Genomic DNA, 13,317 nt, shown 5'->3' with positions numbered 1-13,317 from the left:
CAATATGAATTTTTATGTTTTCACTTTGAAAAATATTTCCTGTTGATCGATTTCGAATCAACGACTTTCAAGCACAAGTGCATTCCACCACTTCAACATAATAATTTAAATATATTAAAAACTCGTAAAAATCTCGGGACTAGAAATTCAAAAGTGGCCTTCCAAGTCTGGCCTCACTCTTGTATTAGCAACTATTGTATGCCTATTTCTATTTTGACATTTGGGTAAAAGTGTACATTTGGTTTTACATAGAGGGCATGTTGATTCCATCGATTCCGAACCCACTACACAGTTTTGGTGAAAAGAATGTCCACATCCGTAAACTGATACTGCACTTGACTCGCCATTTCCAAGAGAACTCAAAGAATTATGACAAATGTTACAGGTGTTCATGAAAAACACTCCTCTCCCGCTCTTTCCTATGGTATGAGCCAAATCTAAAAAAGGGGAAAACCTGATCATTCTTCAAGTCAAGTTTTGACTATATGTATACAGGGTGAGTCTTTGACTCCTACAAATATTTTAACAGTAGATTCTTGATGTCAAAAGAAACACGTTTTTTCTTTACCATTTTGTCCAATTAGGCTCGGTTTAAAAGATACAGGCTGTTGAAAAACCATAAAAAATGTCACTTTTAGTTTTATCTCACAAACAGTTTTATTGAATGAAATAAATTTCGGAATATAGTTTTTCATTTATTTGATTAATCTTTTTCGAACACAAGATATCACCCACCTCTTCCAGTTTTCTCATTATGACCATTACGTACCAAAAAATACCAAAAATTCAAAGAACCCAACTCTTGAAACCCAAGTTGGACGATAATATCTAATAAATATTTGAACGTTTTGTAAAATAAAAGTATTCTTCATATTTTCTCGTATAATGCGTCGTTTTCGAGTAATTTGATGTTCAAAAAATAAAAAGTATGTGAAATTTGAAAAATTGGGTACATTGGCTGAATACAACTCTGTTTAAAAGATCCACAGATGTTAAGTGTCACAGACTCAACTAGTTATCCTGAAGGTAATTTTGTTTTTCCAGGGGTTGCACAGCTTATCATGAAAATTCAAAATGACTAAAAAAAAGGGCAGATTGTTTGGATCAAAATATGGCGATAGGACCAAATATACCTCAATAAAATGTTGCTGTGGAAAAAGATAGAGTTGAATTTTTTTTTCGTTTTTTGCTAATAATTTCACTGTATATTTTTTCATCCGTTTTTAAGAAAAACACAATTGAACAGTTCAGAGCACCGGAAGGGGATTTGAAGTAACAATTTATTTATTTCGACGATAAAGCATAATTAAAAACAATAAAACATAAAAAAATAAACTTTAATTAAATGTTCTATGTGGCCTCCTCCGACTTCTATGCCTTTTCTAATTCTTTTAATAAAGGACTTTCCAACTTCGAAGAAAATATTATTCTGTCCCCTTATAAAAAATTCAACTTTAACGCCCTCTATCTTTTTCCACAGCAATATTTTATTGAGGTATATTTGGTCCTATCGCCATATTTTGGTCCAAACAATCTGCCCTTAGCCTATGTTCCAATAGTTATGAATCACCCTGTATATTCTTATCAGAGCCGAATCGGAAAAAATGGTATAGGAAAAAGTGTTTCTTTCGACCTCAAGAATCTACTGTTAAAATATTTGTACAAGTCAAAAATGCACCCTGTATAGTCCATTCAAGAATTCATCAAATCCTCAATTTTCATCAGAGAGTTTACTGTGGTTGATTTAAGATTAATCAAATTGAAATCTTCTTCGTGTTCCAGAGAACCAAATGAAAAATTTGAATCATCAAGGAATCTTATTCCCACAATACCTTAGTGTTTCTCCAATTCTTAAAATGGTTTAAAATTCTGTTTATGGCTTTCTTTTTACTTACTCTTGTGTAAATCCCTGCTCATTAACTTCAAAGTTGTGGTATGCATCTGGATATCATGTCTGTAATCAGAAAGTATACCTTGAAGGGAAGTTCTAATATCTCCAAATTTCATGTTGGAAACCAACTCCAGCAGCTGTGCCGGAGGAATATGAGGTGCAGTAGCATGAAGTAACTGACGTAGTGACATGTTTTCACTACTTTTTTCGTGCTGCAGTAGGACCATCCACAGTTTTTGTGCTCCCTCTGAATCTAAGTGTTCAGCTCCACGAACACATAAACTGAGGGCAAAATCTACCAGATTATGCTCGAGGAGCAATTCTAAGGCCTCAAGCCATTCGCCACCTTGTTCTAGAAGTAACGCTGTGGCTGCATGGACGTTGTGTTTTCTGGTTATCTCTAATGCTTCTTCCATTCTACAGAGTCCCAATTCCAGGAAGGCTCTAACCTTATAAAGAAAAATAACAAGATGAATTTTTACTGGGAGATTGAGAATGGTGGAAAAAATGAAGAAATACTATCAATTCACTTATTGAGGATAATTGTAATTTGTGAATTTTTGAATTTATGTAAGAAAAAATAGTATAATACCAACCTTGTCTTTGTCTTTCACAGACAGCAGATCCAGGTAAATTTCAGCAATTTTGGAAGGTAATTTTATATCACAATTAATCAGTTCTTTCAGAAAATAATACCTCAGGTCATTCTCTCCTTCCAGCATTTCGCAAAATTGTTCAATCAGATCAGGAAAATTATCTATAACTATTTCAGTAGTCTGTTTACAGTCTATTTCCACTAAATGTCTGAAATGCACCAAAAACTGCTCTCGAATGCATCTTTCTTTATCATCTATATATTTCTGAATATAATTGAACACTTCATTTTTCCTGACTCTATCGTTCAAATAACATCCGAGGATATCGGAATAATCATTCTTCAATTCATATAAATATTCTGCAACTCGAAAGCACTTAGATTTCAGAGAACTTTTCAATAACTCATCAGGAGATGTATGTTTCAGTCTATTACTGGACATTAAATCTAACCAGGCTTGTTCTCTCTCCATGTGATCTCTAAGTTTGATTGATTCAGATGTTTCTTTCACAAGAATTTCGAATATTTTTTCTAAAACACTATCTTCTAAATTTAACTTATTGGTGATGACTAGACGACAAACGAAACAAGCTAAATTTATTTCTTCGGTTTCCTGAAAATAAAGGAGTTCCAGTTAGAGCAGACTTAAGTACTACATCTTTTTTCTTTTTGATAGAATGAAACTTTCTTGCAGTATGTTTAGGCAATAAGACACAGTCAAAGAGTTTCCTAAAAGAGGTGTGTGTGAAAGTTTGCCAACCCTTTGGTACGATTTTGATAATTTGTTACAGTGTCCATAAATATAGGCTAGGCTAGTTTAGCCAACAGCTTATCCTGTAGTGCACTATGAATAATTTTTTTTTAAAATATTTGTACAAAAATGAATAACCTACTGTGAACTCAGGTGGTGCCACAATTTGCATCAAAATGTTGACTAATCTTTGTCTATGCAACAAACCCATTTCTCCAGAAAATTCAACTTCAGTGAACGCCAACTCGATGACATTAAGACATTCTCTCATGTTGAATTTCAAGAGGCTCCTCAAATAGGGGTATGTTTTCTCATTCTCTGTACCATTGATAGAATGTAGGGTTTCCAAACATCGCAATACATCAAACTTGACCTAAAGAAAATATTCGAAATAAAACATTGTTTCGGAAAATTTCGGAATTTTTATACCCTTGTTATATCTTCTTTCGGAATATTGCCACTAGGATAACCTAAGCCGGCCAAACAAGAGGAGACATACACTAACATGGTATTTCCCAACCTTAGATTAGCTGAAGTTAGTTCAGATAAAAACTCCGTCAATGGACTTGTATAGTCACCGAGTGTTTTTGTCGTTATGTGGATCCAGGCATTGTATAATTTATATTTTTTACATATGGTAAGGACCTGAAAAAATAATCGAATGAATAGAATTTGAAAAATATACAAAAGATCAGAATCATGATATACATGTTGTTACCAAATAAGTTTTTAAGGGGTATATTTTTGGGCAAAATAAAAAATGGTCTTTCATGTAAATACATGCTCTTAGACCTTTCCCCGAAATGTTCTAATTCTTTTCTTGAAAGTTCTCAAGAGTTGAAGAAAAGGCATTTTGAGGGCATGTTCTACCACAAAGTAGGCTACATTAGGAAACTCAATTTTCGACAAAGAATCACACCCTAAAAACTTTTGCACTTAGGTAACAGCCTGTATTATTTTTCACACAACACTTGATTCATTTTACCTGATGAAGGTCCAAGCAGGTAATTTCCAGCATTAATAGTACATTTTCCAAAGTTTGCACATCTTTTTTTTCCAAATGGGATACCAGACACTGAGCGATATAAGGCGTTAGAGAAGTGAGTTTTCCATTAACAATATGATCTGTTATCAGAAAATAGTACCAGTCTTGGTTGCAATAATCATTTGAGACGGCTTCCCATAGTTCATTACACAAAAAATCGCTGTAATAAAATATTATATAATTTGGCCATCAGATTTGAAAAACTGGACAATATCAAACATATCCTCTCAAATTCAAATGAGCATGAAAATATGAGGGACGAATGAGAAATTTCATGAATATACATACATCTTATTCAATTTGACACAACATTTTACAGCGGCCACCAAACTTTCCTTATCCACAATATTCTGATTCAAACTCTCAAAATATTTCAGTAAAAGATAATTTGCGAATCTTTCTTTGTTAGTCCCATCCTCTGCAGCCAAATTCAGAGCTTCAGCCCATCTGCCTTTATCACTGAGGTACATAATTCTTTCAGGCCAACTTCTCAATTTGACCACATGAACACCCTTTGTTCCAAGAACAAGTAATTGATCACCTCTAGTTGAAACACTATTATAGCATGCTCTTTCTCCTAAAAATTCATTCTTCAATCAAACTTCTATAAGCTACAAGGTGTTCAAAACACCAACAAATCCAATAGATTGAAATTTAGAATCAATAATATTGATGGTTGGAATGAAAAGTCAAGAATAATTGATTTGCACTTACCAGCAAGTGAGAATGCCTCACTGACCCCCCCTCCTAGAGCAAGAGCTTTAAAATGTGCAGAATTATATACTAACTCAGCATTTCCCAATTCCAGTACTTCTAGTTCTTTTTGAGATCGAACATCTAAAAGATGAAGAATTTCACTTGTATCGATCAGAGCAAGATGTTGAGATCCCAGCCACTGAATGGCAATAGACGAATAAGGGAGCTGGATGTTTCTTAAAGACATCAGTTTAATACTCTTTGATCCTTGTATGATTAATCGAGTAAAATTCAATTCACTTCCTCTGCCCCATGCCAAAACTGGTTGATACATTTTTCCTATTGATACAAGTTGCCAAGAAATCTGTGGCAATGAGGTAGAAATTTTTGGAAGTGGTTGACTGAATAAGCATTTCAATTGAGGGCGAACAGAAATTACAATGACCTAAAAATAATTAACTAAAATATAATCAAGTTACCAATGGTAAAAAATAACTGTAAAATTGGTTGATGTTTAGAAGTATGAACCGAAATGGAAAACAACCTGCCCAAATATTGATTGGAAATATTCAGGAAACTGCGATTACTATATTATTATTTTAAGTAACTCAAATCTATTTCTAATTTTGGCAGTTTCAATAACTCAAAAACCGTTTCTCCAATTTCCATCAAAATCAATAGACTAAAATTGAAAACTGCCACAAATGTAGTGTCTCTACAATAGATTACATGCAGATAGAAATCATTTTTTTACGGATTCTGAATCTAATGTGTTCTAAAACGTATTGCATGATATGATATGATAATTTTTTTCAAATACTTTTCATAACAAGAGCCTTCTATCTATAACATTGCTGTGGTTGAAGCCTTCTGTTCATAGATATGAAATCAGACGATCCAAAAAAAAGCCTTTATTACTTCAAGTCATCTTATCATCAGATATCCTATCTATGAAGGGGTCCTCAAAGTTCCAACAAATATAAACCAACCTTTGACATTGTTGCCATAGCAACTAAAACATTCTTGCTAAGAAACTGTAAATCATAGCCATGTACTAAAGGTTCAAACACACAAACTTCTCCAGTAGCTCCTGAGAACAAGCACCTAGAATCCCAAGACCTTACTCCAAGTCTTCTATTGAAGTTCAAGGAAAAAACACATCCTGAAGAATCACCACAAATTGCCAAGTTATTCATAAATGTGAACCTTAGGTGAAGTACAGCTGACTGAGGTGCATGTGCATCTGGTAATCGTCTCAATACATCTCCGTTACTAGCATCTATCATCAGTATATAACCTCTCTCATATCTGCAAATAAGGAAGATTTCTTTAAATAATTGATACGAATATATTGCTTCTGAAGAGAATTTACCCTGCTAATAGCCTAGTAGAATCTAAATTGAATGCAAGTGCTGAAATTGCTCCTTGATCAGAAGTACTTAAATCATGGCAACACCAACATAAGCTTTGTTCAGGATTGAAATTCAAAATAAATCCATGGGATGTTCCAACAGCAATAAACTTGGAGCTGTTAGTGATCACAGTGGGCATACCTGCTGAAACTCTTTCCTGAAAAAATAATTTTAATCCCAATTTTTTTAAGGATTTTCTGAACTTACCCCAGCTGATACAATCTGAGAAGAGATACCTTGTAAAATGCAGTAAGAAAGTACAGAATGGGACTTAGTTTCAATACTTTGAAATGAATGAAGGGAGGCATTATCAATACTTCCTTCCTCAGATTCCATGTCCCATAATATACTCTCTAAAGAGGGTGTAGCCATTCGGGGGATATCAAATTCTGAATCATTTATCTTAAAATAGAAGGATGAGGTGAATATAATTCTTGCAGAAAACATGTTGAAGCTGCATTACCTTTAAATTTATATCTAACACAGAATCTGCGTCCTCAACTTCACAATCAGTACTCATTTTGTTGGATTATAAAGAAAATCAAGTTTCCTGAACTGAATGAAAATTTGAAGTTTTCAATTCATTAACAATACCTAGAATAACGGTTCCATGGTCTTTTACAACTGGAGAATTTCATTGTTTCAATTCAACTTGAACAACTTGGATTATTAACAGAGACATCTTCTACAAATTCCGTGATGGTTCATCCAAAACTAAACTCTTGAGACTTCTAATTAAAAGTCGTTTCTTAGCGAATTCACCAACATTTCCCATACAATCTCATTCCATGTACCTAACATTCATGTTATTTTGCCTCCCTAATTTTTAGTAATTTTGATTATATTTTGACAACACAAATTGGTTATAAATTGTCGCATAGAATATTCAAAGAGGAACCAAAGACTCCTCTTATTCTTGGCTAAAAAATCTGAGATAAAATGAAAGATAAAATACAGTTCGTTGAAAAAAAACACAGCCCGGTAACACAAAATATACTTTCTTTGCGTCACTGGGCTGTGCTGTATCAAAGAGTATCACAAAGATTATAGAGTTAGATAACTCTATAATCTTTGGAGTATCATTGATACCGAAGAGTTGTTGATACACAGCCCTATTAACTATGTGAAGAGGGCTGTAATACCAGAGTTCCTCTTCGTTGATACTCTGGCTCTGACTCAAAAAGTATTTGCATATCAATGAGTAAAACTTTTTGTTTTATTTTCTTTGATATTATTTGGACTTTGTCTTGTAACGAACAGAAACTAGAAGTATCTAGTACTCAGTACAACCAAATTGTGTTATTTCTTGTTATCTGTTCCTGTATAATCCGCCAGTTAGGACATGAGGCAATTATTATTAGCCACATGTCCTCAATATCAATCAGCATTATATCTTACCAATAATTTATTATAGAAACTATTTGGATTTTCTAGCAATTTTATTGGAAATACGTTTGACATAAATTATATCCATTATATTAATAAAAATTCACATTTGATATATTCCAATTCGTCAAAATAATGGATTTGTTTGAATTCCTTATTTTAAATCAACGGTGTGTAATGGGCCTTACAGTAAACTGAAACAAAAATATTCATCAAGAAAGATCTTTTCCAGACACTGCTCAAAGTGAATCAATGTAATTTAATGAAAATTTTCAGCACCAAGTAACTTTCAAATATGATTAATACAAAATTATTGCTCCAAGTCTGCCTACCTATAAATTCTGAGACATTATCATTCTCTCCATCTGCTCTCATGCTTCCAGTAATCTCGTCATTTTCAACCATTGGCATAAACAAGTTGACAAATTCGTAACTGTAAGGGGGACCGATTGTCTCCAAAACCTGAAACATCAGTACACCGTACAGCAATTTCTTGAAATGAAAATTCCATTGTGAGCAATGCATTATAATAGTTTATCATTAAACAAGTAATATGCAAGTAGAATACTATAGTTTGTCCACAAATGTTAAGAGATGTATTTCTGAATACACACTCACCTCAGTTACAAAATATCTGATCAATGACACATCTGTATCCCCCTTCTGCCAGCAATGCTTAATGTACTTTACAACAGGTACGACACATCCAGAACACAAAAGATTAACCATCCTATCTAGCACCATTTTTCTCATTTCAAGCTGAAATTATATATTGTATATTTGGATTTTGTGTTCACTTTTGAAAAACTTCACAGTCAAAGAAACTATATGAAATTTTGGCTGAAGTTTTTTACCTGAACCAATATTTCCAATTCATCCTGTTTAGATTCAAATAATCTTATGAGCAACTCCAACACTTGATCATGCAGTAGTGGATGACAAGAAACAACTTCATCAAGAAGTGCTAAATGTATAGGAGTTTGTTCAGTGGATAACTTAAAATAACTTGGCTCTGTTACTGTACATTCCACCCATCTAATAATGCCAATTGAAACTACAGGAAATCTTAAAACAAAATTATTGATATTGTAGGATTAAACTCATGAGGGATAGTCAAATTATATTCTTATTCATTAAATTTCTACTCACTTCAAACACTGGTATATTGTACCTAAATCGGCAAGAAGTTCAGAACTTCCCTTATTAGTATTACAGATTTTATGGACGGTTTCAATGGCTTTGATTGTGGGTTGAAGTTCATCTTTCACTTGGGTTCTTTTTTGTCCTTTCTTAGCTTGTATTTCTACCACACTTGCTGCATAAGCCAATAAATGGATGTATTTTGGCTTATGGTCAGGATTTAATTTTACACCTGCTTTAAAAAGTGAACCAACTAGCAGTTCTGGAAAATATTTTTGGAAATGAATTCCATATTCAAAATTAACTAGGGAACGAAATCAATACATAGATATTGAAAAAGTTTCAGAAGGGATAATAGTAGTATTGAATATATTCTGTAAACATAACAAGCACCCATTAGCTCCGCATAAGATGGTGCCTTCTTAAATTTCAAAATTTTCATGCTGATTCAATTTTTATTGAACTCACCCAAGAACTGTGGTGTTCTAATGAGATCTATTGGTGGAGGATCTGGACTATTGTAATTTCTATACAATACAGATATATCAGCAGGATTCAAGGTATTTTTGGACAACATTGAAGTCAAAGCTTGACTAGCCTGGGGAAATGCTGCAGCTCCATTCAGAGCCATCGTAATGGGAGTAACATCATTTCCACTGAAAATTTAAATTCATATCTATTCAAGTTCCTTAAACAATATTTCGTTAAAAGCACTCAAAGTGATGCTTAAGATTTGGAACAGAATTTAAAACGAAACCTACTTCTTCTGTGCACATTTGGTGATTTCTTGTGATAACCTTTTCATTATGCTACCTCCTTTTGGTTCTTTTGCTAACACATGAATCACTACCTGACTATACACATATGTGTGTTGACCATGGCAAACCATTTTCTAGCAAATAAGACAGAATTATTTGATAAGATTAATTTGAATAATTTTTGTAGATACCTACAGCACATTCCCTACTTGTTTTTTGCCAATTCTCTGGATTTCCCAGAAAACTAGAGATTGAAGTTTTGAGAACCCTTGAAAAGACTTCAAGTTGTTGAGCTGCTGTTGAAATACTTGTTATCTCTCCTTGAAAACCAGCATCTGATATTAGCTATAAATTGAAGAGGAAATTTGTTTATTTGAGCATTGGGAAAAATAATCTGCACTACTAGTAAAATACGCAAAGTAATTTTAAACTGGTATGCACAACTTGAATCCAACATAGTGTTGGCTCATTGCAAATACATAAAATGTTAATACTCCTTACTTTTATAGTGAAATTCAACATCAAACAATCCGGATATTCCTCAGCTAAGCGATAAATCAAAGATCTCCATGTGGGATGATCAATCAGCTGTGTAAGCCAAGCAGGTGTTTCTCCTACTTCGGTAAAAATCGTATCTGCTTTTTTAGGATCGAAGGTTTTTAAGATCATATCTTTCAGATGATTCTCAACCATGGCTTGCACATCTTGAACTTTCACACCTAAACATATTTAACCATATGATCAAATGATTCATTATTGCAACTTGTTCGAATTAATAACAAGATAAAACTTAGCTCACCCCCAATTATAAGCCATTCCGCAATCAAATTGGCCATCTGAGCTACAGCTGTATAGTTAGAAGAAAGTTCTTCTATGACCTGAAGCGGATTTCCTCTATATTGAAAATATCTCTTGAGTTGAGTGAATATACCCGGTTCCATGATATAATCAGGAGTGGCAAATTTCTCAGCACATTCTTGAAGTACCATTTCTGGATTCTCAAGTTCTTCTCCTGGATCTGACTAAAAGTTATCAATGATACATTTATGTGTGAACTATATACAAACAGTTTGATAGCCTACTTCAGTATCCATTCTGTCTCCATCCCAGTTGGGATCATCATATTCATCTTCCATTATCGCACTTGAAATATATAAACGAATTCAATAATTCAACGAGAATGTTCGATATGCATTCTTGAATTAAAAACAAACATCCAACAGGAGACCAACTTGTTGTTGTCTCTGCATCCAATAAACAATAACAATGAGGTTATGTCGATTTGTTTACTCATATAATTCTATGCCTTCTTATAGTTCTATGTGTTTACCAGAGATATAGAAGGGGGGAGATTGAGCTTCGACCACTGCGCATCCTATTTTCATGGGACAAAAGTGGGTCCGCCATTTGTCAGGTCATAGCACGGTATTATGATCACGGTCTAACAATTTAGTGAATATTCTTGTCATTTAGCTGCCATTGCCTGCTGTCAAGTCAAAAGAATGTAAACAATAATAACAAATATGAACGTATTTTTGGTGATATTCAGCGGATTCGTGTGGTTTTATTAGCTTTTTTCGCTGAATAGCAGGATATTTACGATGGCTTACTTCACAATTATAGGTAAGTTCCCAATTATATCAATTTTTGAATATCTTTGATAGATTTACAAATTTTTTAAACTTGTTTCAGTATTTCTCCTTCAAAATTGATGAAAAGACTCATCGAATTGAAAAAACTCCATATAGAAGGAAATTATACAATTAAGTCTCTTAAAAATAAAATACAACACATGAAAGAAGTGATGGACTTTTTGAGACAAGATCAACGTATTTCTGAAAATGCTGCCCATCATTGGGAGAAATCTTTTGATTCAGTGCCACATTGATGAAGAGACATTTAAAAAATGTAGAGAATGATACTGTGACCCTAAAAGTTCCAGTCTTGAAGGAATTGTAATATTCTTCAAAAATTAAGGTAAGATGAGATAATTTAATATGAAACTGAGATGATTTTATTTTTTGTTTGTTTCAGAGGGACTTCATGTACCATCATATGGAATTATAACAATATGTCAATCAGGAATTTGATGATTTCAACTGAAAATAGAGTTTCAAGAGATGAAAATTTTCTCGAAGCATTTGCAATAATTCAAGCCCAAAAATTTTATGATCGAGTTGATGATTTGTTCCCTTCCTTGAAAGAACATTTTTTATATTCTTCAGTGATTGGAAGACATTATGGCTTTCTTTCAGTGAAAATTATTGCCAGATCTCATTTTAAAATTAGAATATTCAATCTGTAAAAAGTTTATACTGAAAAATTCAAGGTTCTGCAATTAGAAGACTTCATCAGTTGATTTTATGCAGCAATCGATACTGGATATACAATATTGTATAAATAAAATGAATAGAAAAATGTTTTTTTCTTTTATATATTTAATGCCAGTAGCTACTGACAAATTTATCGACTTGTTAGCTTTCATCATATCATGTCTTACTTCCAATAAAAAATATCAGATCAATTTATCCACTTTGTGCAAAAAATTTAGTGTCCTTCAGATAGACAAAATCGTGTTTCCTTAGAAACAGAAAATTAAAACTTAAAAGCAGAGTTCCAGAATTGCATCTCGAAGGAAAGTGGGCGAGCAATTTTTCAGGGTACTTTCCTCTGATCGTAATTAGGGAACAGTAGTGAAAAGAAGCGATTCTGGAACAAACCAAATATTGGTGACGCTTCGAAGTCTATATATATATATCAAACTACCCCATAAGACCAAATTGCTAGAATCTTCGAAATCATGGATTTTATTTTGAAAACGTTACCTATTTAGAAAAGACGAAAAGAAGAAAAGACAATTAAATTAAAATTCATCGTTGGTTACAAACGCTTGAATATAATTCAAAAGGATTCATTGGTTTAGATGATATGTTCAATATTTGGACACCTCATTATATTCACCAGAATACATAAAACAAAAAATTTTTTCCTTCGTTGACATTTTTGGTATTCATTTTGTATTGTACTGAAGAAATAAGAAACGAATTGACCGAAATCTCATAATTTCAAGTACTGTTATCAACGAAATCATAACATTCAAATTCTGAATTTTACGTGCCCCTGTATATAACTCTTGCCACATGCTATCACTTTTAGGCGGTGCTGTATATATTTCCTGACAAATGGCGGCCTTCAATTTTAGCCAGTTCGCGCAGCTTGAAGCTCAATCTCCCCCCTTCTATATCTCTGGTGTTTACTAACCACATTGATGATATTCTGTGGTTTATTATAAAACACAGAATCAGAAAAATTCTTTTTTTAATATAGAAGTGTTTTTGTATTTTTGTTAAACCAAAGTTAAACCCGTAGATACAGTTCAACCACGCTCGCAAAGCCTAAAAATGGGATTTCTTTTACGGGGAATAAAAAGATTTCAATACAATCTCGTAAAAAAATCCACTTTCTAGAATCGAATATTAATATTGGATTCGAATTTGGTAGAATAAACTGAAGAGTTAATTATTTCACTTTGTTCCAAGTGGTTCCAAGTCTGCTCCTACTGAATATGAATCCCGAAATTTGTGGCAGAGTTAAGTATTGAGATAATTGACTGTCTCTCTGTCTATATATGAAGTATGACATA

The 13,317-nt window shown here is 33.2% G+C and overlaps 2 protein-coding genes and 1 long non-coding RNA gene across 3 annotated transcripts; 1 reads left to right on the top strand and 2 right to left on the bottom strand.

Moving 5' to 3' along the window:
- Positions 1-9: 9 nt before the first annotated feature.
- On the bottom strand, positions 10-7,269 carry LOC123316996 (vacuolar protein sorting-associated protein 8 homolog). The gene is made up of 12 exons (XM_044903329.1): positions 6,854-7,269; positions 6,598-6,792; positions 6,351-6,547; positions 5,968-6,286; positions 4,997-5,423; positions 4,571-4,859; positions 4,223-4,442; positions 3,667-3,882; positions 3,380-3,610; positions 2,488-3,099; positions 1,896-2,340; positions 10-437 (listed from the first exon to the last, which is right to left on the bottom strand). The coding sequence occupies exons 1-12, from the start codon at positions 6,908-6,910 to the stop codon at positions 148-150; spliced, it is 3,498 nt and encodes a 1,165-aa protein (XP_044759264.1). The 5' UTR covers positions 6,911-7,269; the 3' UTR covers positions 10-147.
- A 541-nt stretch (positions 7,270-7,810) lies between these two features.
- Positions 7,811-10,968, bottom strand: LOC123321983 (negative elongation factor D). Its single transcript, XM_044909793.1, has 11 exons — positions 10,757-10,968; positions 10,474-10,696; positions 10,176-10,393; positions 9,870-10,019; positions 9,678-9,808; positions 9,385-9,572; positions 8,926-9,178; positions 8,631-8,841; positions 8,395-8,535; positions 8,109-8,238; positions 7,811-7,970 (listed from the first exon to the last, which is right to left on the bottom strand). Exons 1-11 carry the CDS (start codon positions 10,808-10,810, stop codon positions 7,936-7,938), a joined length of 1,734 nt encoding a protein of 577 aa, XP_044765728.1. The 5' UTR covers positions 10,811-10,968; the 3' UTR covers positions 7,811-7,935.
- Positions 10,969-11,008: 40 nt separating this feature from the next.
- On the top strand, positions 11,009-12,094 carry LOC123321975. Its single transcript, XR_006539005.1, has 3 exons — positions 11,009-11,297; positions 11,367-11,651; positions 11,709-12,094. It is a non-coding gene; the product is annotated as an uncharacterized LOC123321975 (long non-coding RNA).
- Positions 12,095-13,317: the final 1,223 nt, after the last annotated feature.

This window comes from Coccinella septempunctata, chromosome 1, assembly GCF_907165205.1.
Source record: "Coccinella septempunctata chromosome 1, icCocSept1.1, whole genome shotgun sequence".
NCBI lineage: Eukaryota > Metazoa > Arthropoda > Insecta > Coleoptera > Coccinellidae > Coccinella > Coccinella septempunctata.
Note: the sequence above shows the minus strand (reverse complement) of the source record. Positions and strands in the feature narration are given on the sequence as shown.

Coding starts and splice junctions, on each gene's coding strand:
- LOC123316996 (XM_044903329.1), bottom strand. CDS start 6,910: ATGAGTACTGATTGTGAAGTTGAGGACGCAGATTCTGTGTTAGATATA. Junction 6,287..6,350: donor TCTACTAGGCTATTAGCAGG/GTAAATTCTCTT, acceptor CCTTATTTGCAG/ATATGAGAGAGGTTATATAC. Junction 2,341..2,487: donor CTGTGAAAGACAAAGACAAG/GTTGGTATTATA, acceptor TTTCTTTATAAG/GTTAGAGCCTTCCTGGAATT.
- LOC123321983 (XM_044909793.1), bottom strand. CDS start 10,810: ATGGAAGATGAATATGATGATCCCAACTGGGATGGAGACAGAATGGAT. Junction 10,697..10,756: donor GAGACAGAATGGATACTGAA/GTAGGCTATCAA, acceptor GATAACTTTTAG/TCAGATCCAGGAGAAGAACT. Junction 9,573..9,677: donor ACCAAATGTGCACAGAAGAA/GTAGGTTTCGTT, acceptor TTAAATTTTCAG/TGGAAATGATGTTACTCCCA.